At 46.4% G+C, this 22,650-nt stretch overlaps 1 protein-coding gene across 10 annotated transcripts in view; it reads left to right on the forward strand.

Moving 5' to 3' along the window:
* Positions 1–22,650, forward strand: part of CASK (calcium/calmodulin dependent serine protein kinase) — a 2,777,982-nt gene that overhangs the window by 2,109,137 nt on the left and 646,195 nt on the right. For all 10 annotated transcript variants that reach the window (XM_069636511.1, XM_069636508.1, XM_069636509.1 and 7 more), the window contains one exon: positions 11,590–11,668. In XM_069636511.1, the coding sequence (XP_069492612.1) occupies positions 11,590–11,668 (79 nt within the window). The remainder of the gene's footprint in view (positions 1–11,589; positions 11,669–22,650) is intronic.

Genomic DNA, 22,650 nt, shown 5'->3' on the forward strand with positions numbered 1-22,650 from the left:
GGGTGTACTGGGTCTGTGGTTTAAAGTGACTTAAGTAAAGTTAATGGCAACTTTACCCTTTCTGGGGGGCAGGAGTCAGCCCCAGAAAATGGAGTCGGTGGGAAGTCTAAAAGACAACCCTGTGTCACTACACTGAAAGTGCTGTGTAACACACATGAAAATATGAGGCCATGGAGTAGGTGAGGCTCCAGTGCTCAAGATCACACAAAGTGAAAACACACACAGCAAAACACATGTAAGAGTGGGAAAAAAGGCTCACACTCTTACCAGGTGAAAAAATAAATCCTAGAAATCCAGCAAATCTGCTGAGGGACTCATTAGGTAAGGGAAATCAGCCATTTATGAGAATTCTCCCTAACACCACCTATGGAACTTTCTTTCCCATTACATTTGGCCAATCGAGGCCTCCAGATTGGTACAATAAAAGAATACTTGGCTGCGCTTTCTATTTTTAAGCGATCCTCAGAAGAGGTATCTTACTTTAAAATTCCCTGATTGTTCATTTCTTAAAGGGTCTCACTAACGTGTACCCTCCAGTACCTTTTCAAGTCCCTGTTTGGGATCTAAATGTAGTACTTACATTTTTTACATGCATTCCTTTCGAGCCTTTGCATTCTTGTCCGCTAGGGCTTCTCACTTTGAAGACAATCCTACTGGTGGCTATTATTTGAGCCCGCAGGGTGAGTGAGTTACAGGCTCTCTTGTAAGCCTCCTACACCAACTTTCATAAAGTTATACTTAAAGTCAAACCTTCAATTCTACCAAAAATAGTCCCTATCTTTCACTTGTCTCAGACGATCACTTTGCCATCTTTCTATCCTCCCCCTCATGCAAGTAAAGTGGAAGAAAGGCTTCACAGACTGGACCCAAAAAGAGCTCTCAGTTTTTACATTTCTAGACTTGCAAAATTTATGCAAAGTGACCAACTTTTCATTGGATACACCAGCCACAAATTGGGCCTGGTGGTAACGAAACCGACCTTATCCAGATGGATAATTCTGGAAATTGGAGTGTCTTAAAGAATGGCAGGTAAAGAACCTTCAGATCGGCTAAGAGCTCATTCTACTAGGGGCATGGTGACTTCAACAGCTCTTCAGAGGGGTGTCCCGGTGCAAGATATTTGTGCAGCGGCCACCTGGTCGTCAAGGCACACTTTTGTGAAACATTGTTTAGATTCCACCTCATCCCAAGGGGTTCTTTTAGCTAAGGCCGTTCTACTTACGGCCCATGAGTAAAATTAATTAGTACTCCCTTCTCCAAATTTTCACTGCTTTGGGAGTATGTCTAAGATGAGGAATACGTGGGAGGACACAATCCATTCGAAGAACAAGTTACTTACCAACTGTAACGTTCTTTCGATTGGATGTTCCACAGTATTCCTCATCGACCCTCCCAGCCTACCCCTCCGTACAGTTTGTTTTTTACACTCCATATTCCTTGAGAGGTTACGGTCTAGGGGATGCCTTGTCAATTCATCAGTTTAAGAATTTCGAAAAAACAGAACAGAAGCCAACGGGCACGACATCGAGCAAAGTGGCCACTGGTGTGGAAATTGTTTTTCCGAAGCAGCAAAGCTGACGATATGAATATCTAAGATGAGGAATACGTGGGAGGAACATCTAATCGAAAGAACGTTACAGTTGGTAAGTAACTTGTTCTTCGAAGGGATTGTGTCCTCCGACGTATTCCTTACCTTGATAGATCATCTCCAGCTTGCTGGCCTCGGAAAAAAAGTTCAGTAGAGGGTTCTGCGCGTCGATGTCACTTGAGCCGATGTCCCTCAACAGCCTCCGTATCGGCGCCGATATCATGCGTATAAATAGACTTGCGCAGCTTCCGTTGCTCAGTTCCGTTTTTCCGCTCTTCGTGGGCCTCGGAATTGCCTTGCTCAATTCGTTAGTCAGAGAATATATTCTTCATTATTCCTCGAGAATAAACCAACTCTTACTCGATGGCTTCATCCGAACCAACGACTCCACGGTCCGGCTTCAAAAAATGTCGACACTGTGGAAAGAAAATGTCATCGACAGATCCTCACAGGATCTGTTTGTGGTGACTGGGATCGGAGCACCAACGTTCGGAGTGCGAGGACTACATTTCCATGACGGCGAAAGCCTTGAAGGAGCGTAAGGGGAAGCTTGAAAGAGGTAAGACAGTTAAAACTCCTTCGAAAGTTTCCTCGGCAGAGTCGAGACATTTGTCTCCTCCCCGACACAGGAAGCATTCTCGGTCTAGGTCTCAAAGCAGTTCCCACCACTCTTCGAGATCCAAGCATTCAAGTAAGAGACGTCGAAGATCCCCTTCCTCGTCTTCTTCTGTTTCTCCGGAAAGAGTCACCTGCCCCACAAAACATAGCTCTCAGGCTGAGTGGGAGGAATTCCATAAAAGGATGCTTAGCGTCTTCGAGAAAGCGGCCTTGACCCCCTTGAAGACAGCCGAGGGTGATACCCTGGGTGAAAGACCCGAAAAATCTAAACGGCGCGAGTCGTTGCACCCGGCGAAAGAAACTACTCGAGAGCGTCACGAACCCTCGAGCAAAGGCACTGTGCCATCGACGCCATCGTCGAAGGGCTCATCGACGCATAGGTTGATCGAATCGACGCCGTCTTCCACGTCAATGCCGAAAAAGAGCAAACCCACGGCCGTCACTACCTCACAGCCAGTGGTCATACCCAGAGCCTCTAACATGACTTCGAGGTCATTGACAACCTCGAGTAAGATCCCGATCCTCTCGAGTTCTTCGAGGCCACTTCCAATCTTCTCAACGCATTTTTCTGTGTTTTCGAGGCCTTTAACATCCGTGTCGACGACGTTGACGTTTTCCCAACCGATTATGACAAATTTAGCCCCTTCTGCTCTGGAAATGGGATTTAAGCAATTTCCAAGGTCTGATCATTTCAGACCTTTGTCTTCAATCTATGAGGAAGGGGAGGATTCAGATCAAGAAAGACCAGAACCAGAGGAATTTACCTCTGAGGAACATAGGTTGAAGGACCTTAGAGAATCCTTACATGAGGCAAGTGGGTTAGATACTTCTCCAGAAATAGAATTTGCCCAACCAGACCCAGGGGAACATGCTGAGACCCCTTACAGAATTTTAATGGCAAGAATTATAGAATTCATGGGTTGGTCTACACCTTCACCTGCATTCCAACAGGATGACCTTACAGACATCTTAGTCATTGGCCCACAGGAGGATCCTGTGGTTCCATTTCACGCTGCATTACAAAGAAAAATATTGGCTAACTGGGAAACTCCTGAGGTTATCCCGGCGGTTAACAAAAAGTTATCAGCCAAATATAAGGTATCTACTACTGACCCTGAATTTTTGTCTAAACATCCAACTCCAGAGAGTCTGGTTGTCCAAGCAGCAACTGCATCAGGCAGTAGATCGGCATACCCTACTGTTCCACAGGACAGGGATGACAAAAGATACAACTCTATGGCTAAAAGTTTTTTCTGCATGTAGCATGGCGTTGAAATCTATTAACGCTACTTGTACGCTCGCAAGGTTCAGCCATACACTTTGGGAGTGTGCTTCATCAGCGGCTGACTGCCTCCCAGAGGGAGATGAAAGGGAAGCGTTTCTAAACATCATTAAGGATGGTAAAGATGCAATGTGCGAATCCCTTCAAACTGGCATTGATTCTGCTGACAGCATCAGTAGGGCCATGGCGGCATGCACTACAACCCACAGATTTGCGTGGTTGCAAAAGTCTGGGTTTGCTTCAGATGTACAAGCCAGACTTTTAAATATGCCCTTTGACGGCTCTTCGTTGTTTGGTAAGAAGGCGGATGACAGCCTAGAAAAGTTACAGACATCCAAAGCAGCAGCAAAATCCCTGGGTGCTGCAATCCGCCAAACGCCATATCGCCCCACAGGAACCTCTTGGAGAGGTAAGTCCTTTCGCTTTTATTCCGAGTCGGAAAAGGCAGAGGACAGTCGGTTGAAAGAGGTAAAAAAAATATTTACCCGAGGTGGACGGGGTAAAATTACAAAAGCCGCAGAAGCAGCAGCAGGTACCTCTTTACCCTCTGCACCTGCATCATCCGCCTCTAAATCACTCTGAGGACTCTCCTCACAAGACACCAGTAGGGGGCAGACTAACTCATCATCTGACGGAATGGCAGGCTATTACGTCAGATGCTTGGGCATTGGAGACAGTTGCCCAAGGTTACTGCCTGCCTTTTCTACGCATTCCTCAGAGTCATCCACCGGGGAACAGCTCTTGGAAAGTTCCAGATCCGCTCCACTTGCAGGAAATTGTAGACCTGCTGGAGAAAGGTGCCATAGAACCGGTACCTGTAGCGGAGAGGAACAAGTGCTGGTACTCCCCCTACTTCCTAATACAGAAGGATGGAGGACTGAGACGTATCTTGGACTTAAGAGAATTGAACAAGTTCCTCAGGAAGGACAAGATGGTAACTCTTTCTCAGATCCTTCAGGCCCTCCAGCTCCAGGACTTGCTGGTATCTCTGGACCTTCAGGATGCTTATTTCCATGTGCCAATCCATCTCAAACACAGGAAATACACGAGGTTCGCAATTGGCGGCTCTCATTGTTAGGGAGAATTCTCTGTAAGGCTAATTTCCCAAACCTACTGAGTACCCCAGCAGCTTTGCTGGATTTTTGAGGTTTATTTTTTTCTCTCCTGCTAAGAGTGAGATTCTTTTGCTCCCACTTTTAGACATGATTTGAGGTGTTCCTTTATCTTTCAATGTGTTTTATGGGCTATGGGGTCTTTTACTCCATAGGGTCTCATGCGTTTTTTGATGTGGGTTACACAGCACCCTCCGTGCCGTAACCCAGGGGTGTCGTAACGACCCCCCAACATAGACTCCATACCCTGGGACTGACTACTGTCTCCCAGGGCATGTAAAGTCACCATTGGCCTTGCTAGTCCCAAATTATGAACAGAAACCAGTACAAACCATCATATTGTGGACGTACTGGTCGGGGCAATTCGATTGCCCCGGGGTCTGTTGTTCGAGGGGGCACGTCTCCATCCCCCCTGATCGAGTTTTGGCTGGTGGCAGTGGATACTACTTTTTATATTCGACCACGAATATATCTCTATGGGATTTTCCCATTGTTCGAGGCTACCAACTTTAATTATTTAATTCTTATAGCCTCGAACATACCGCTGGTTTATTTATTTATTATTAATTCTCTGGTTGGTATTTTTTGCCAGAACTCTATTCTAAAATGGCGTTTGTGTTCTCTTCTGTGACTCCAACCCAAGTCGAGCCCTTTGTTCCACTTTTTTGCCACTCTGTCTGGGTACCACAGGGGGTGTGGGAGGGGGTTTAGGCACCCTGGACTGAGTTACCTTGGTAACTCCAGTCGCACTCTTGTGTGATTGGCCCAAGTGGTGAGCCTGTTTGATTGACAGCTAGGCTGAGTGAATGGGGGTCTGCTGCATAAAAGCAGAGCTTTGGGGACTGGAACTTCAGAAGTCGCCACAGGACCTAATAATCCGAGGAGGGAGAAGCTGAGCCGGCCTGCAATGACGACACCACCGGTGGAGCCCTGCTGAACCGTCTTACCACTTTTCCCAACGACAGAGGAGATCTCCAGCCCGGAGAGGAATTTTTCTTTGGACTGGTCGGGATAACTAGTCTACCGTCTTTTCGCCTTCCTGGAGCATCTCGTGGCCGCCTTGCCTGTGCCAAGCACCCCGGCAACCGGTACACCACGTTTTCACCACTATCGCAAACCGAAAGGGTAGTACCTTTGTATCGGAGAACTCCGCGGCTGGTTCCTTCCCTGGCAGTGCAACGACCTTCATTCTTCCTCCACGACGAGATCTTCTCTTCCTCTGGACGACGCTGCGACTTGCACCCGCTGCCAGGAACAACTGCCCCCGCTGGAGGATCCTCTCATTTAAGGTACCGTTTTCCGCCTGGCTTCCCTTGCAACCGTTTGAACGGGGTGTATTAAATCCTCGTCTCTCGAACCTGGGTTAGCCTGGGACACCTTAGCTAACTTTTCTGCACTGAACTAAACCTTTTTCGAACTACCTCCACAAACTTCGAAGACTCTGTGCAACTGTCTGATCTTGGGCATCTTCCGCCCGGCTCCCTTGAAAGTGGTCTTGACGCCTAAACTTCCTTGCTCAGCAGTAGACTGTGCCTTCCTAAACTTGCTGTGGTTCTTTAAAAAGTGTTTAGTGTGTATGCTTCCATATTTCTGCTTTTCCCTCCCTTTTTATTTAACTTGTTGGAGTGCCATCGAACGTTAAGCGCTCACCTCTGTCTGGAAATAAGTGGTGTTAACTAAGACTTGTCCAACATGTAATCAGGGATGTACATATGATAATAGTGATTGTGTTTTGAACTTTTCTTACCAATTTAGTGCTAGTGTGTTTTATAAGTGTGTGTTAAATAATTATATACTTTTACACCCAAGCTCTGGTCAGTGTTTGCTTGTGCTGCTGTATTTCTGTACCTATTTTGTATGCTCTGTATACTGCCTAACTCTTCTTGAGGGAAGTCTGACTGCCCAGCCACAGCTACCAAGTGAATCTGTGTGGTACAGACTGCTACCAAGTGGGTTTACTGCCAAACATCTGTAGTCTTAAATCTTTTGCAGTGGTCGCTAACTGAACTGCACAGGTTGCTGCCTAACACTCATCATCAATTTCGAGTTCTGCCATTTGGGCTGACCTCCGCCCGAGGGTCTTCACCAAGCTAATGTCGGTAGTGGCTGCAAATCTAAGGAGGGAAGGGATTCACGTCTACCCCTACCTGGACGTTTGGCTGATCAGAGCTGTATCTCCGGAACAAGCTCAGATCCAGCTAGATTATGTCTGCCACTTCCTTCACAAACATCGCTTCTCCCTCAATTTAAAGAAGTCACAGATGATACCATCACAGAGACTCCAGTTCATTGGAGCAGTCCTGGACACTTCCCTGGGAAAAGCCTCGCCACCAGAGATGAGGGCTCAAGATATTCTGCAGATGGTCACCAAGTTTCAAAATGCCCAACGTCTCCCAGCCTTCAACTTTTTGAGGTTGCCGGGCCTCATGGCATCCTGCATCTTCCTTGTGCCAGAGGCTCGCCTGAGAATGAGATCTCTTCAGTGGGCACTGAACTCAGTGGTCGCAATTCTCGGGGAGAATGACAGACCTCCTTCAGGTTCCGGACAAGGTGGCTCGAGACCTTCAGTGGTGGGCCTGCCAGAAGAACATCTTGAAAGGAGAACTGTTTTGGCAACCATGTCCGGAGATAACAGTAGTCACAGATGCCTCACTCACGGGGTGGGGAGCCCATACCAACGACTTGACCATCAGCGGTCGTTGGTCTCCATCGGAGTCCAGACTACATATCAACCTGTTAGAGCTGAGAGCAATCAGACTAGCGCTGAAGGCTTTTCTGCCATCTGTACAGGGGAAAAATGTCCCGATAATGACGGACAACACAGTGGCCATGCACTACCTCAACAAAAGAGGAGGCGTAGGATCACTGCCTCTGTGCAGAGAGGCGATGCAGCTCTGGTTTTGGGCAATCCAAGAAGGAATCTCCCTATCGGCAGTTCACTTAGCTGGAGAGAAAAACTTGACAGCGGACGCTCTGAGCAGGCAGAGTACAGTCTCCCACGAGTGGGAACTAGCTCAGGAAGTCCTTCAACAGATCTTCACCCTTTGGGGAACCCCTCAAGTGGATCTGTTCGCCACCAGCATCAACAGGAAGTGTGATCAGTTTTGTTCAAGGGAATTTCCCCCGAGAGGAGCTCTAGGGGACGCGTTCGTAATGGACTGGGAGTTTCCACTTCTGCACGTGTTTCCTCCAGTCCCTGTCATTCCTCAAATGATCAGGAGGTTGAGAAGGTTCCGGAAAGCCATGATCCTAATTGCCCTGGACTGGGCCAGGAGAACGTGTACCCGGACCTTCTGGACATGTCCATCTGCCCTCCAATTGGTCTTTCAATCAAGGAGAATCTTCTCTCGCAGAAGGGAGGTCAGGTTCTCCATCCAGACATCAGAACCGTCAACCTTCACGCTTGGTATCTGAAAGGTTTAGATACAAGGACTGGGACCTCCCAGATGACGTCATGGAGGTGTTGCTTTCGGCAAGAAGGCCAGCAACCAAGACTTTATACTGCTGCCGTTGGAACACATTTTGCAGCTGGTGTAGAGAAAAGAATTTCGACCCCTTTTCATGTGGTACACCAACAGTGTTCTCTTTTCTACTCTAATTGGCAAATTCGGGCCTTCAGGTTGGCACTATCAAGGGCTATTTCGCAGCGCTATCGATCTTCAAGCGCACTGCAGAGGAACCATTGTATTTCAAGTTACCCTTAGTAATACAATTTCTGAAGGGATTAACCAATGTCTATCCTCCAAGACCATTCCAAGTTCCCTTATGGGACTTAAATTTAGTCTTAAATTTCCTGATGGGTACTCCTTTTGAACCACTCCACTCTTGTTCACTAAGGTTTCTCACCCTTAAAACTGTCTTATTAGTAGCATTGACATCTGCTAGGAGGGTGAGTGAATTACAGGCTCTATCTTGTAAACCCCATCATACAATTTTTCATAAAGATAAAGTCCTACAAATGAATCCTAATTTTCTCCCAAAGGTGGTTTCTGAATTCCACATCACTCAGAAGATTACCTTGGCTTCATTTTATCCCCCTCCCCATATGGGGAAAGAGGAAGAAAGGCTGCATAGGCGGGACCCAAGGTGGGCTTTGAGCTTTTACATCAGCAGACTTGCTAAGATTAGGCAAGCAGACCAACTGTTCGTAGGTTACTCAGGGCACAAATTGGGATTACCGATAACAAAACAGACCATTTCCAGATGGATTATTTTAGCCATTCTGGAATGTTACAAACTGGCAGGGAAAGAGCCTCCTCAAAATCTTGGGGCTCATTCAACCTGGGGTATCGCAGCCTCTTCGGCCCTCCAAAGAGGGGTACCGATTCGAGACTTATGTGCGGCTGCCACATGGTCGTCTGCACATACCTTCACAAGATTTTACAACCTGGATTCCTCCTCTAGCCAAGAGACTAGATTTGGCAAAGCTGTGTTGCACTCTGTTTACTCTTGAAGGGAAACATGGCAATTTTACTCCCACCTCCAGTTACACACCACTGCTATGGGAGTCTATCAAGATAAGGAATACGTCGGAGGACACAATTGTCATGATGCATACCCCCGGGCATCCAGACCACGTCCATCAGCCCCGGGAGCAGGCATCATGTTGCCTTGAGAAAACCCAGCAACCCCTGTTAGGGGCCGTCTGGGTTCAGTCTTGGCGCCTATGGCGCCAGGCTCATATGGGACATCAGTCCTGGCGCCATAGGCGCCAGGCTCATAGGTGCACACTTACCTGATGCAAACCATGCTGCAAGAAGATCCAAGCCCATGTGAGGCCTGGAAGGGACTACTTTACCTTAGGTACTATTTTGTTACTCAGGTGTGGTCGGGGAGGAATACCTACCTGGGACTACTTTGGAGGCTATTTAAACCACGCCCGAAGAGCAGCACACGCTTAGCGTTATTCTGCATCCAGCAGCGTAACGTTCACCGTGCCAGCAGCAGGATCCAGCCTTCTGACACGCCCGCCTCGAACCTGGAGCACCTAGAAAGAAAGAAAGAAGCAAAGGTTAGAACAAGAGTATTACCTGATTTCTTACCTGATTCCGGATTCATCGCATCTTCAAACCAGAGGAAAGACTTTGTTTTAAATGCGTCGTATCGCCAGCAGCAGCGCCGTGGCATACTCACCGTTCCACACAGCATCTCTTCGATCCGGCGCTGTCTCCATCTTTACAACGCCGAGTCCCGGCACCTAAGGGGGACAAGAAACAACAGGGTGAGTAGAGAGAACCGACAGAGACAATCTCTTTAGCCGCCATATGCTTACCTGGCTTTACCGTCGGGGGTATTATTCATCAGCACGCCACATCTTCTTATGCCGCACCTGTAAAAAAGGAGAAAGCAGCAAGTTTAACCCTTGGCATTATTTACTGGACAGTGTTGGGTAACACAGACTTTCACCGGAGCTCTTTCAGCTGTCAATCTTCTTATTGGGTCAAAGCTGCAAGATAAAAAGAGGAATTGGACAGGCGTGAATTCCAGACATTTTGAACTCTTACGAACTATATTTACGGCTCTTCACCAGGACCTTTTGGAGTCAGGATTCGTCTACAACTCTTCCAATATCCTCAGGCCAGTGAAGTAACTGGTCATCAACGTGCCCCTGCGTGCTTCGCAGGATGGAGGGCTCATCCTTCAAGAATATAAGGAGAATATTTCTACAGGTGAAGCAGACAAGATTAGGAGGGCAGATCCAGTCGGTCATCACTGCACTACGCATCACCTGGGTGGAGGCCGCAGCAGTCCGGGTGACAGACGCCTTGGTGGGAGCCAGGTGAGCGTAACAACAATCCCTTCGAAGAACAAGTTACTTCTTACCTGCTAACGTTCTTTCGATGGTATGTTCCTCTGACGTATTCCTTATCGCCCCTCCCATCCATCCCCTCAGTAAAACTTCCCTTGTGGTTACAGCTTACGCTCCTTCTGGGTCACTAACCAATTCATGTAAAAAACTGTTAACGTCAAAACGGAACTGAGCAACGGATGCTGCGCGAGTCTATTTATACGCATGATGACGTTGGCCCCGATACCGAGGCTGTCGAGGGACATCGGCTCGAGGGACATCGACGCGCAGCAAGCTGGAGACAAGCTCCAGCAAGCTGGAGATGATCTATCAAGATAAGGAATACGTCGGAGGAACATCCCATCGAAAGAACGTTACCAGGTAAGAAGTAACTTGTTTTTCTATTTGTAGGTGGGGCTCAGCATACATCTTTTCTAATATCACTGTGTCTGGTATGACTTTTCTAGCAAATCCTTTGCCCTCTTCTGGGTATGGGACATTGCTTTGCACTATAAGGTGGGGGCATTTAGCTATTTCACACATGGTGCCAGTGGCACCCATGGCATTTTTAATCCTTGATGGAGCACTGTGATGCCACCTGCAAGCTTTTTTTATAAAAAGATAGTTTTCTAGATCCGTTCTGCGTCTAGACCTAATTCAAAAGATGACAAATCTGTGGGATTCTTTATGCCTTAATGTATTTTCCATGTAGAGAAAAAGTAATGCAATGTTTCTTTTCCTTCGATTATATTGTTTCATTTGGAGATTATTACTGCCAGACCATGTAGTGAACAGCACCAACCAGCATTTTTTATTTTGCATTTTTTATTAACATTTTATTTTGCAGAACACAATGAAAGCCAGGAGAAACCTAAAGGCAAAATTATACAGCAATAAACCTTTTTTCCATTCACTTATATGCACTCTGTTATCGAAACAATAGTCGTTATCAACTAACTTGAAAAGGATATTTTAAATGCTGTACTCAAGAGGAAAAATCTTTTGTTTTCTAGGTGTAAATAACGCTCCCAAATTTTGACATGGTAGATCCAGCACCAGTATGCTTGAGTAATCAAATAAATTGGGTTGTTACTATTGAAAAGCATTGTTCAAGTTAAAAGAATTTGCTTATTCATAAAGAAATGTGAAATTCCTTTCTTAATGATAATTTGATGCTTGCATTCATTGTTTCGTTCTACAGGGAATCACGTTAAAAATGAACGAGCTAAATCATTGCATTGTTGCAAGGATTATGCATGGTGGGATGATTCACAGGCAAGGTAATAAATCACATTTTATTAAAAAAATAACAATTCAAAAAACCTTTTGAAAATGTTCAATTTCTTTATCTCAGTACTATGTCAATAGTAACTCCGGATACCAGAAGGAAGGTCAGAATGTATTTATATGAAGCAGTGCTTTTCTTCCTTGTACCAACATAATTGGAGATGGTCTTGCTCTGGTTTCTAAAACTCTTGAATAACACTCCCAGTGGGCATCAAAGTCTTTACGTACTGCTAAAAATAAAGGTTTCCGGATCTCAGTAACATCGGGTTTGGGTTACTTAAGCATAAAGTGACGCATGTAAAATGGCTCATCAACCGTGGCCTGAGAAACGATCATTTTTACAGATTGAGCTACAGAAAAGGGTGGAATACGGTCTGTTTGGAAGCAAATAATTCTTCAAAAATTAGGCATTTATTTTATTGACTCTTGTTATTCAATAGCTGCCGAGCAATTTAATGCCTAAAAGAATCTCTGCTTCGTCACCCGCAAGGCCGGCTGTCCCTGGTAATGGCCTGCCAGCTTAAGCTAAGGCCACAAGCGCATCAAAGGCCCTTAACAAGGGCAACCTAGAACTGTTTTCCAGCTGGCATGTCCCTCGCTGCATGAGATTATCGCTATTAGCAACCGAGTGTTCCCGTGTTGAAAATGCTGGTGATAAAGCATGTCAAATAAATAAAAACATTTGCCTTTTTCTATGCTTGCACCTTTTGCGTTGCTACCGTACAGTGCTTGTCCTATTTTGTTCTTTATTAGACAACCATAATGAAAACTAAAACGAGACCGAGGTGTGAAGAAAATGCTTCCTTTTCACCTTTCTTACCATTCATTTAAATGGAACCCCCAGCATATTCGTCATTGTAGCATGGCTGCTTTTGGGTTGAGTGAGGTCGTCGTTGCAGGGGGAGTTTTTCTCCCATTTACTTTTTAATGCGTGTAGGGTTGCTGGAACGCTTGGTATCCCTTTTTTGCATAGCTACATTTCTGGTACATTTTAGATGATAATAAAGATTTTCCAGAATAACTTATCAGAAAGTCTTAATTCTATTAAAGACACAGAGGCAAGCATTATGCTTCTCTTTCTTCATTAACACAAAGAGAAAGTGCTCAGCAGCAAGTTTGTAATGCACACAGACACATGATGCTGTATAACTATGAACAAGGGTGCAGAAAAAATATCCTGTAAACAACATTAACATGTGAAGAAGAAAACTTTCAGTCCATAACAAGAGTCACTGAGGAAAGAACTCTGTTTCCCAGGGGGCTTAGCCCAAGTTCACAACAGGTCACAGCACATGTGACAAGACAAGGTCCAATCAACAGTAAAACGTCCCTCCAAATATGAGCCCACAGTGCATCACTTCCTCTTTCTTAGGCTGCGAACCATGCAAATAAGAACAGACGTGTCTGAGGTCCTAATGCTGTGGACATCCTGCGGAAAAGCAGGCAGGTCAGGTGGGCTTGTCTGATGTTCCTATCGGAAGAAAAAGAAAGGTCAAGGGTTACTTGATGGATAGAATAACCCTAGTCAGCGTGAATGGGCGGGAGAAATCAAATTAAAATATTATGCAATGTCACATAGAATGTGGTACAACAAATTTGCACACTTATAAAAGATATTTAAAAAACTGTACGCTAGCGTTTTATGCGCTGTTTATTTTTCTAGACGGGTGTTTTAAATAGAATTAATCTTTGTTCTAGGTCAAGACCAGAGGCTCACATTATGCTGGTTTAAAGTTTACTTACCACTATAGATGCCGGCTGCTCTAGCAGTTTCAAATAGAACTGTTTGAAAATTGATTCATTGGCCCAGTCGGCCATCCTTATGATGTCCTCTAAATGGACACCAATCTGAAAAGCTTTGGAAGCCATGGCGCCTGTCGCTGAGTGAACACCAAAGCGGTCAGTATCGATTCCCGCTTGTGAGAGAGTCAAGCGCACCCAGCATGCAAATGTAGGGGCAGAGGCTGCCTTATGTGGCTAAGATTTAGATTATCTCTTGCAGGTAGCGGGGGACCAGCTCTCCTCAACGAGACTGACGGCCTTGCGCGAAATGCCTGGGACCTTCCATATTGCCCTGAAATCCTCCAGGCTCCAGGGTCAACGACCCGCTCAGGAGAAGGGGGTGGCGTTGACCTGTCAGACCCAATAGCAGATCTGGAGATTGTGGTAGAAGGATTGGAGAATTTGAGGAAAGTTCCAGAAGAACTGGATACCAAGTCTGAGATGTCCAGACCGGGGCTATGAGGACAAGCTCTGCTTGTTCCTGACGGGCCTTTGCCAGGGTCCTCGCTATCATGGTGAAGGGGGGGGGAAAGGCATAAGATATTTCCCCGGTCCACTGCTGTAGAAATGCATCCGTCGCTGGGTCCGGTCTCCAGCTTTAAAACTCTGGGAGATGAATGTTGAGGCGGGAGGCGAACAGATCCCTGGACATGGGACCCCATACTTTTTGGAGGCAAACAAATATCTCTCTGTAGTTGGTGGAATGGCAGGAATGCCAGTCCGCAACCTCGTTCCTGAGCCCAGGAAGGTAGTCTGCTGTGACAGAGATTTGGTGTTCCAGGCAGAAATGCCAGAAGTCCTTGGCTAGTTCTACTAGAGGTCTTGATCTGGTGCCAACCATATGATTGATTGTATCTCACTGCTGAAATGTTGTACAACTTCAGTAAGCTACAACAACTTACTCTGCCTCTGGCGAAAGATCGCACGGCAAAGGAGCCCGCTAGAAGCTCTAGGCAGTTTATGGGCAAATCCAGTTCCTGAGGAGACCATGTTCCTCCCGTGGCGACAGAGCCACATCTTGCTCCCCAACCCGAACGGCTGGCGTCCGATTCTGTGACGATGTCTGGAGTTGACCCCAAGATAGCTTTGCCGTTCCAGGCTTCCATATGGGTGAGCCACCAGACAAGCTCTGTCTTTGCTTGGGGCGAGAGAGCTAGGCGTTGCGAGTAGGAAAGTCTGTGCCTCAGATGCTGACCTTTGCAACTCTCGCTAGTGAAGTGGACGTGGAAATATTGCTTGTATGGAAGTAGACAATAGACCTATTACTCTCGCTAACTCCCAGAGGGAGAAGAAGTTCCTCCGTAACAGTCTGCAAATCTCCCGACGTGTGGAGTGTATCTTGGGAGCTGGCAGGCGGAATTGCGAGCTCTGCGTATCCACTATGAGCCCTAGGAATTCTAGGTTCCTGAAGGGGCAGAGAACCGATTTCTCACAGTTGATGAGGAAACCGAGGCTGTGCAATAGATCTATGGCGAGTCGTGCTTGTTGCTCTACCAGGGCTTGGGCCATGAGAATGATGTAGTCAAGTATATAATGAGTCTGGCACCCTTCTCTCTGAGATGAGCTACGACCGGCATTCGAAGTTTGGTAAATGCCCAAGGGGCCGAAGAGAGCCGAAAGGCAAGCTTGTGCACTCCCAATCCTGATTTTTCCAGCATAACCCCGGGTAGCTTATGTGTGCTTGATGAATGGGCACCGCCAGATAAGTGTCCTTAAGGTCCAGGCGAATAAGCCAGTCGCCTGGTCTCAAAATGTCTGAGCATGTGTATCCCGTCCATTTTGAAATGGCGGTAGACTGTGAAGTTGTTCAAAGCTCTGAGATGCATCACTGGTAGTACTTTCTGCGAACCAAAAAAATAGGGCTGAAAAAACCGCCCTGATCCAAACAAGGGCGTATGGCCTGTTTCTGATGTAGGCTGTGGACCTCGCTGTCTAGCGCTGCTGCGTCCGCCTGGGACATTACTATCTGTGCGGGCGATGCGCTTGAAAGGGTTGGGCAAAGAACTCTACAAAGAACGCTAGACGCAAGCCTCAAGCTGTGTCCCTGATCCAGGCATCTCCTGATAAGGAGTCCCAAGCTTGCGCAAAGAGAGCTATCCTTCCCCCTATGGGTGTCTCTGGCGCTGGTTTGCTTACACTGACCTGCTAGCTGTTGGACTGGATATCTTGCCGCTCTTCTCCAGCTGCGGCCCCTTCCTCATCCCCTGGATGGGAAGAAGGTGTCTGATCGATCCTGCCAGAAGTTTTGCTGATCCCTTGTATGCTGAGATCTTCTGTCAAAGGAAAAACGGCAAGAGGAGCGACCCTCCTACCTCGTCCGGCCCGGGAATTTTTTTTGGTGACGAATACTCTTTTAATAGAGGCCTGTGCCTTTTCTAAGGTGGTGAATGTGCCCACGAACTTAGACATTTCTTTCACAAAGGTATCTCCAGAAAAGCAAGCCCTGGGCTGCAGCTCCAGATTCAGTGCTAGCCAGTTCTGTCGACATGGCACAGTTTGCCTTTCCGAGCAAGCACAGTGCTCTCTGGGACCACCCAGATAAGATGATTAGGTCAATAGGTTTGCCTGTGTCAATGGCCTTTTCGTCCAGGTCCATGATCTTTGCTAGAGGCCCTGTAATATCCAGGACCTTATCTTGACAAGAGCTCCAGGCACGATCAATGCCCTTCTTTGGGTCCTTAATGTTATTCCCGAGGAAGGTAATCATCTTCATATTAAGTTCCGGTGTCAGAGCTACCTTTCCTGGAATCTCTGGGCGAGGGCACTCCAATTTACATTTGGCCCTGACCTCCTTTTCTAAAGGTTGATGTAGCCTGGCCTTGATATATTATGAAGCTCTGGTCGACGGTTCCCAGTCTGTTGACCTGGGATGAATCAAATCCTCCGGCGTAAACATTCCCTCAAGAGAAGAATGTTTTGTGGATGTTTGCCTGGGAATGGGGGCTGCTGCATTTCCTTAGGTAGAGGATCTTGACCCTATAATCTGATCGTCCTCTTCTGAAGATTGGGGAGTCTGATCATCAGTATGGTACTCCCCCTTATCGTACTTGTCGTCTGTGCCCTGATGGTGGTCCTCCGGGCTTGACGGTGGGGCACCCGCATTGGCCTCCTTGGGGTGAGAGGGTCTAGTGTCGGAAGGGTTCTCCTTCCTATTCAAGAAGGCTTTTTTAAGCCTGGAGAAGGCATCTGTGATGGCAGTCGTAGCTTGCTCTGGCTGGCTCTGGGGGTCAAAGAGTGCTTACTCTTGCAAGACGGCGTACATCCCCTATCAGAAAGGTATTTCCTTTTTTGTGTTCTTTTTTTCCCCGGTTGGGGTGCTGCCTGTAAGTGCTCCTCCATGCTCTCCAAACGCTGCTGATAGGCAAGAGCATCCCTGATACAGCCTTCTTGATGGTGATTTCCACTGAGGATCCCAGCACCCTTTTAAGCTGTCTGACATGGCCACCTCATCTACTTCATAGGCTCCCTCAATGTCATCTGACCATTCTTGGTCAGCCTGAGGGGGGGTATTGAGCTGCCATTGCTGGGTTAATATGTCGGCCCTTTTTTAATTTATTTTATATATAGTGGACACTCGATCTGAGCCTTCTCTCTTAGTCCCACAGCTTCCCTATAGGAAAGCAATTACCTGGTTTCTTACTTTTTTTTTTTTTTAAATGGAGAGAAAGTTTGCAAGTGGATTGCCAACTGTGAAAATAATCAAAGGAAATACGTTGCGCAAGTGCCAGATGACAGAAAAAAAGAATCTGGAGCGTGGCAGGCTCCCTCTGCTGGTCGCGGGAAGCACTGCGCTCTTGAGTGAGCTCTACGCAGCCTCCCGCTCCATACAGGCAAGCCACTAAGTGCGAGCAGAGGGGTGCGAGATTAAAATGAACACAATCCGGAGGTAAGCAGGCAAGTTGTCGCTTAACAGCGAGGTTTTGGGACAAAAATAACCTTCCTCCGATGCCAGCGGGAAAAGGCAACTGGGGTCAGAGAGTAAAGGAATAAAACGCTAACAGGAAAAGGGGAAACCACAGGATACGCTGCTGCCGTTTCAACGTTCTGTGAGGAAACAAATGGAAAGAAATGGTGCGGCGAGTGCGAGCAGCACTTTGAGTTTTAAAGGCAATAGTATTAAATATATGGGATTATCTGTAATAATATGATATAACAATGCAGTAAAACGAAAATCTGTACTTATCTCATGCTGAGCAGCAAAGAAAGAGGAGGTGATGCACTGTGGGCTCATATTTGGAGGGACTGTTTACTGTTGATTGGACCTTTTCTTGTCACATGTGCTGTAACCTGTTGTGAACTTGGGCTAAGCCCCCTTGGAAGCGGAGTTCTTTCCTCAGTGATTCTTGTTATGGACTGAAAGTTTTCTTATTCACATGTTAATGTTGTTTATGGGATATATTTTCTGCACCCTTGTTCATAGTTATACAGTATCATTTGTCTGGGTGCATTAAAAACTTGGCTGCTGAGCACTTTCTCTTTGTGTTAATAAAGAAAGAGAAGCATAATGTGAGCCTCCGGTCTTGACAATGAACAGTAGGATACATTTTTGGCTGTGCACCATATTTTCTACCATGAAAATGCCATTTTCAGTGCCATGCTCTCGAAATGGCCACCTTTTGCGCCATATTGCTTTAAGAAAAGAAAACCTCAACTATGCCTTTAGCTATGATAATGGGTTCCCTAACTACAAAGAAAATAATAAATTGGTGCTTGTCAAGATGCCTCACAAAAATTCTGTCCTCTGGCCAAACCTATACTCTTATGTTCCATCCCCTTTCTGCCATAGTGCATAGGGGTCTCTCCTAGGAACGGGAGCTGAAACCTTTTTCACCAGAAAAAAATCTTCTTCCCGTTTAAATTTAGAGGCGCGTGGGTGCGGCCCTGGGAGCATGTGCTCCCCTGACTCTGCACACTCTGCAGTCCGCTTTTCCGCATTGACTGGAACGGACTGCTTTCACCAGCGCTACTGGGTTTGGCTTCGGCCTTGTAATTCCATACACATCGTTCCCCGGATACTGTCTTTTTGTCTTTTTCTTCTTATCTTTAAACCGGTACTTGGTCCTCTGGCGCAACGCTCCGCCTCAGCGCATGTCGATGTCCTTGGGCTTCAGCAGGTGTCCAACCTGCAAGGGGTCTTCCCCACATCTGACCCCTGCAAGTGACTTCAATTCAGCACTCCAACTAAGTCAATGTCTAGTCTGGGATGCCCAATGGAATCCCTTATTTATATATTTTTATGACAAGTTCATAAATCTGGATGATGAACCCTTATATAACGCCCCTCTCTTTGAATCCCCCTGACCTCACTGAGCCAAGAAGTAGGTTTGTTTTGCAAATTAGATTTATTTGAAAAATTAAACTATATATATATATTTCACACTTTTATGAATAAATTAATAATTGATAGCACTCTTATGAATATGACAGTGATTAACAGTGGATAATATTACAGTAGCACAATTCTTTAATTACTTAGGAGTTGGTATAGAAAGGATAAGGTAGCAGAGAATACTTTTATGGTTTCAAGGAAAAGCAATGATGGAAAGAATGCAGCACAGAAATAAACTGATATGGTTTCAACAAGAGATAATACGATCACTTTTCCCCTTGTGGCAATTCACTCCCCCCCCTTATGCAATATAAAGAGATGGAAAGGCGAGCACACAGTTCTCAGGAATGCAATCAAAATGGAATTCAAATTCCAGTCCCCCCCCCAGCAAGCTTAGAGCAACCGGTATGCTTTTAAACAGGCAAAAATACTTTTAAATGTGATTTGCAATGAAGTGAAAAATATGCTAAAAATGATTTTAATTCCCTATAGGAGATTCAGGGTAGGTGACAGCTACTTTGAATTAGTTCAGGTCAACACTAGCAATTATTCAGGAATGATTATCAGATTGAAAACGAATTTCAGCAGTTGCAAGCAAAAGACAGCTATTTTTTAACATGTGGTGAGATTGAGCTAGTTTGCAATTCGCCGCACTTTTTCCGAGTGCGTCGATCGCGACTACGGAAGAACTATAAGGAGTTGGATTGTCGTTCTGGATTCGTTCGAAGGCTTAGGTTCTCAGCTTTAAAATGAAAGTTAAATCTCGCTTCTAGAACATACGGTTCAAAAGATACGGACGTTTTTGTGGAAGTAGATTTTCAGAAATGAAGTAAAGATTCAGAAGGACAAAGGACACTTTCACAGCTTTGAAACCACAGAATGGACACATGATTTCTATGCAGTTCTGGACAGTTTGAAATGGTTTGAATTAGATTATTTTAAACTAAGAGATTGGTTTGCACAGTTCTGGCTGGATACTCACTCCTAATTTTGGACTGGAATAGGGCGCTACTGGTTCTGCTCACAGCGTGGCCTCTGGTCTGGGTCTGGCACTGCGCAGTGGTCTGGTCTGGTCTGCGGTTCTGGATACAGCTCTGCTTTCTGGGTCTGGTTCTGGCACAGCGGTCTGGTCTGGGTCTGGCAAAAGTTCTTGGCAAAGAAGCAGAAACAGCACAGCCCGGCTGTTTTATTCTGATGTGCCCCTTGGAAGTCTGGGGTAAAATCAGTTTGCAAGATTGGAAGGCCAGCTGAGAAGAGTTCAGCTTGCAGTAGGCCCTCTGCTTCAAAGTTCTGGAATCTGGAGTCTGGTTTTCTTGTGCAGAGCGTCCCGCCAATGTTGAGGTGATGAGTGAATCTGGAACTCCTTTACTAAGGATTGCCATCCTTACTTATAGCAGAAATTGCATCACCAAAATGGGTATGTGCGTGGGCATAACTAAGCCTGCCCCTCACAACTTATCATTGGCCACATTCTCCTCTCTCCATTCATTGGGGGAAGGAAATGGGAGTGTCACCGTGATGAGGTATGTTTATGGGTCAGAGAATCCTCCCCTTGTCACTTTGCACACAAATCTATTTTTGATTTAAATGCATATTTATCTATGTACAATTTTTCTAATATTATATGTCCAGTTAACATATTTTCTGTAGCGCCAAACCATCCGATCCCTGTCTTTGTAAGATGTTGTGTCCACTTCTGACCGAATTCTGCCCTTTTCATCCAGAACACAATATCTAAATTTTTCCAGAATTTACACAAATGTGCGCAAGGAATATGGGCATCAGATGATGAAGTGTCAGATTTTTAACATAGACATTTGGAGTAATACCCTATTTTCCGCTACTACCCCCCGAGAACATACCACAGAGTCCTAACACCTCTTAAAATGTGCACAGAAAAATCACAGGAATAATGATATTATTTATACAATTTTGACAATTTTGTACTATGAATTATCCATCTTTTAAAATTATGCTCTGGTCCAGATGGGTGTGGTTAAGTCCCAAAGCACATGGGGGAATTTCTGGTTTGTCCACTTCCCCAAAGCTCAACTGGCTCACAGAGGCAGTGCCCCTCCCAGTTCCTTCCAAGAGGAAGCCATTTACGACCTCCTGATTTAGCAATTGCTTTGAGCCAAGGGAAGTTCATTGTTCTGTTTCGCTGCAGTCCCAGGTGCCCCTCCCCTGATTCAATCGCAGAGGTGTAATCTCCTTTTGGTGTGGGCAGCAGAAGACAGGCCAGGCCTGTGAATGCAGTTGCTGGGCAAGTTTCAACTCCTGTCGGGGGTAGTTGCCGGGCAGAATTAAATCCCTTTAAGCCAGGCTTCAGCCAAATGTCACTTTTGTTCCAATTTTTCTTCATTCAAATCAAACTTAAAATGTTTACACATGCAGCTAGAACGCTGATTCTAAGTTCAAAACTATGACATTTAAACAGTTGCAGCCTATGTGACACTAAAAAATAGGTCACTCATTTATTTTAAACATTTCGATTTTAGTGGCTTTAAATCCAATTTCACTTGAGGTGCTGACATCCACAGCTCAGCCAGTTTTGTTATGAACATTATTTTAGCCTCTTAATCTTTCCAGATTTTGTATGCACACAAGACTTCATTCTACCAGACGTCTGCTGGTGTTCAGTAAGATTTTTGAATATCTTGCAATGTTTGAAATAGGCATTTTGATCTTGCATTCAGAGAAACAAAGGTGATTTCAAAGCGCTTTTTGAGCTAACAGGCACTGCTGTTTTTCCTTTGGCACCACGTTTCACTCATGGCGCTTCTGGCCCATCATGCTCGCACTGGTGGGTGGCAGGTCAGGCGACCATTTTGGTGTGTGCAAAAACTGCACTGTTTTCCTGGATTCTGGCGCAAATGTGGGATTTTCGGCCATCTTAGATTTTCTAAGCCCACAGCACCAAATGTTGCAGCATAATGCCTCGAACATGGGTCAATACACCTGACACCCCCAGGCTCTGTTCCTCTGCTGCCTTGGCCCTGACCACGGCTGGGAGGGCTGTATTGCGTGCAACGCGCTTACACTGCAAGCTCTGAAGAATAGGTTAGCAAGGTGGGAGGGGAGCTCTTTCACAAGTCACCTTTAGGGGACTTGAAGAACTTCGTCAAGCACAGGTCAAGGCCCAAGGCAGGTCCTCTCTTTTCCATTGCACCCCGCAAAGGCGACTCCTTCCCTAGGAAATATCCAAGCGGGAGGGACCGTTGAGGTTCTCACACCAGCGCAGGTACCAAGGCTCCTCCAGCTACAGGTCGAGGGGTCGGTAGATCCTTCCGGAGACAGTGCTGAGGGACTGCAGGGTTCTTTTACTGGGAGTCCACACGAGGAACTATGCCAGACAAATGACTGAGGGGGCGCCTGTAAGCAGCACTACCTGCGAGTCCGCCGAGGGCACTACCCAGGTCTCGTCCTGAGGTTCAGGGTAGGCCTCAAGCTCCACCACCAAGAATCCAGGAGGAGGCCGTTCCCAGTGAGCCAGGCACCACGATGCAGGCATGTTGCTTGCAGTTCGACAAAATGGCTGCCGCACCAGACAAGATGGCCGCTTGTCCGATACCGACCCACTTTGGGGAGCAGGTAGGAGATTGGGTGTCCAGGTGGGAAAGATCTTCACCAGGTACGTGTCCTACTGCTTATCCTTCTACGTCGCAAGGCAGTTGTGCCCTGCAACTAGCAAGGCAGAGTATGCACAGGCTCCAGCAGCCGCCCACTACTCCGTCAATACCACCTGCCACCCCACCAGCCTGCGGGGACATGTTTTTTGAGATGTTCCTCACGCTGATGGGCTCCATCCTTCAGGATGTGATCGGGGACATTCTGGCTCCAGTCCCTCCGCCAGCACCCATAGTC

This window comes from Ambystoma mexicanum, chromosome 7p, assembly GCF_040938575.1.
Source record: "Ambystoma mexicanum isolate Mex_15411 chromosome 7p, UKY_AmexF1_1, whole genome shotgun sequence".
NCBI classification, from domain to species: domain Eukaryota; kingdom Metazoa; phylum Chordata; class Amphibia; order Caudata; family Ambystomatidae; genus Ambystoma; species Ambystoma mexicanum.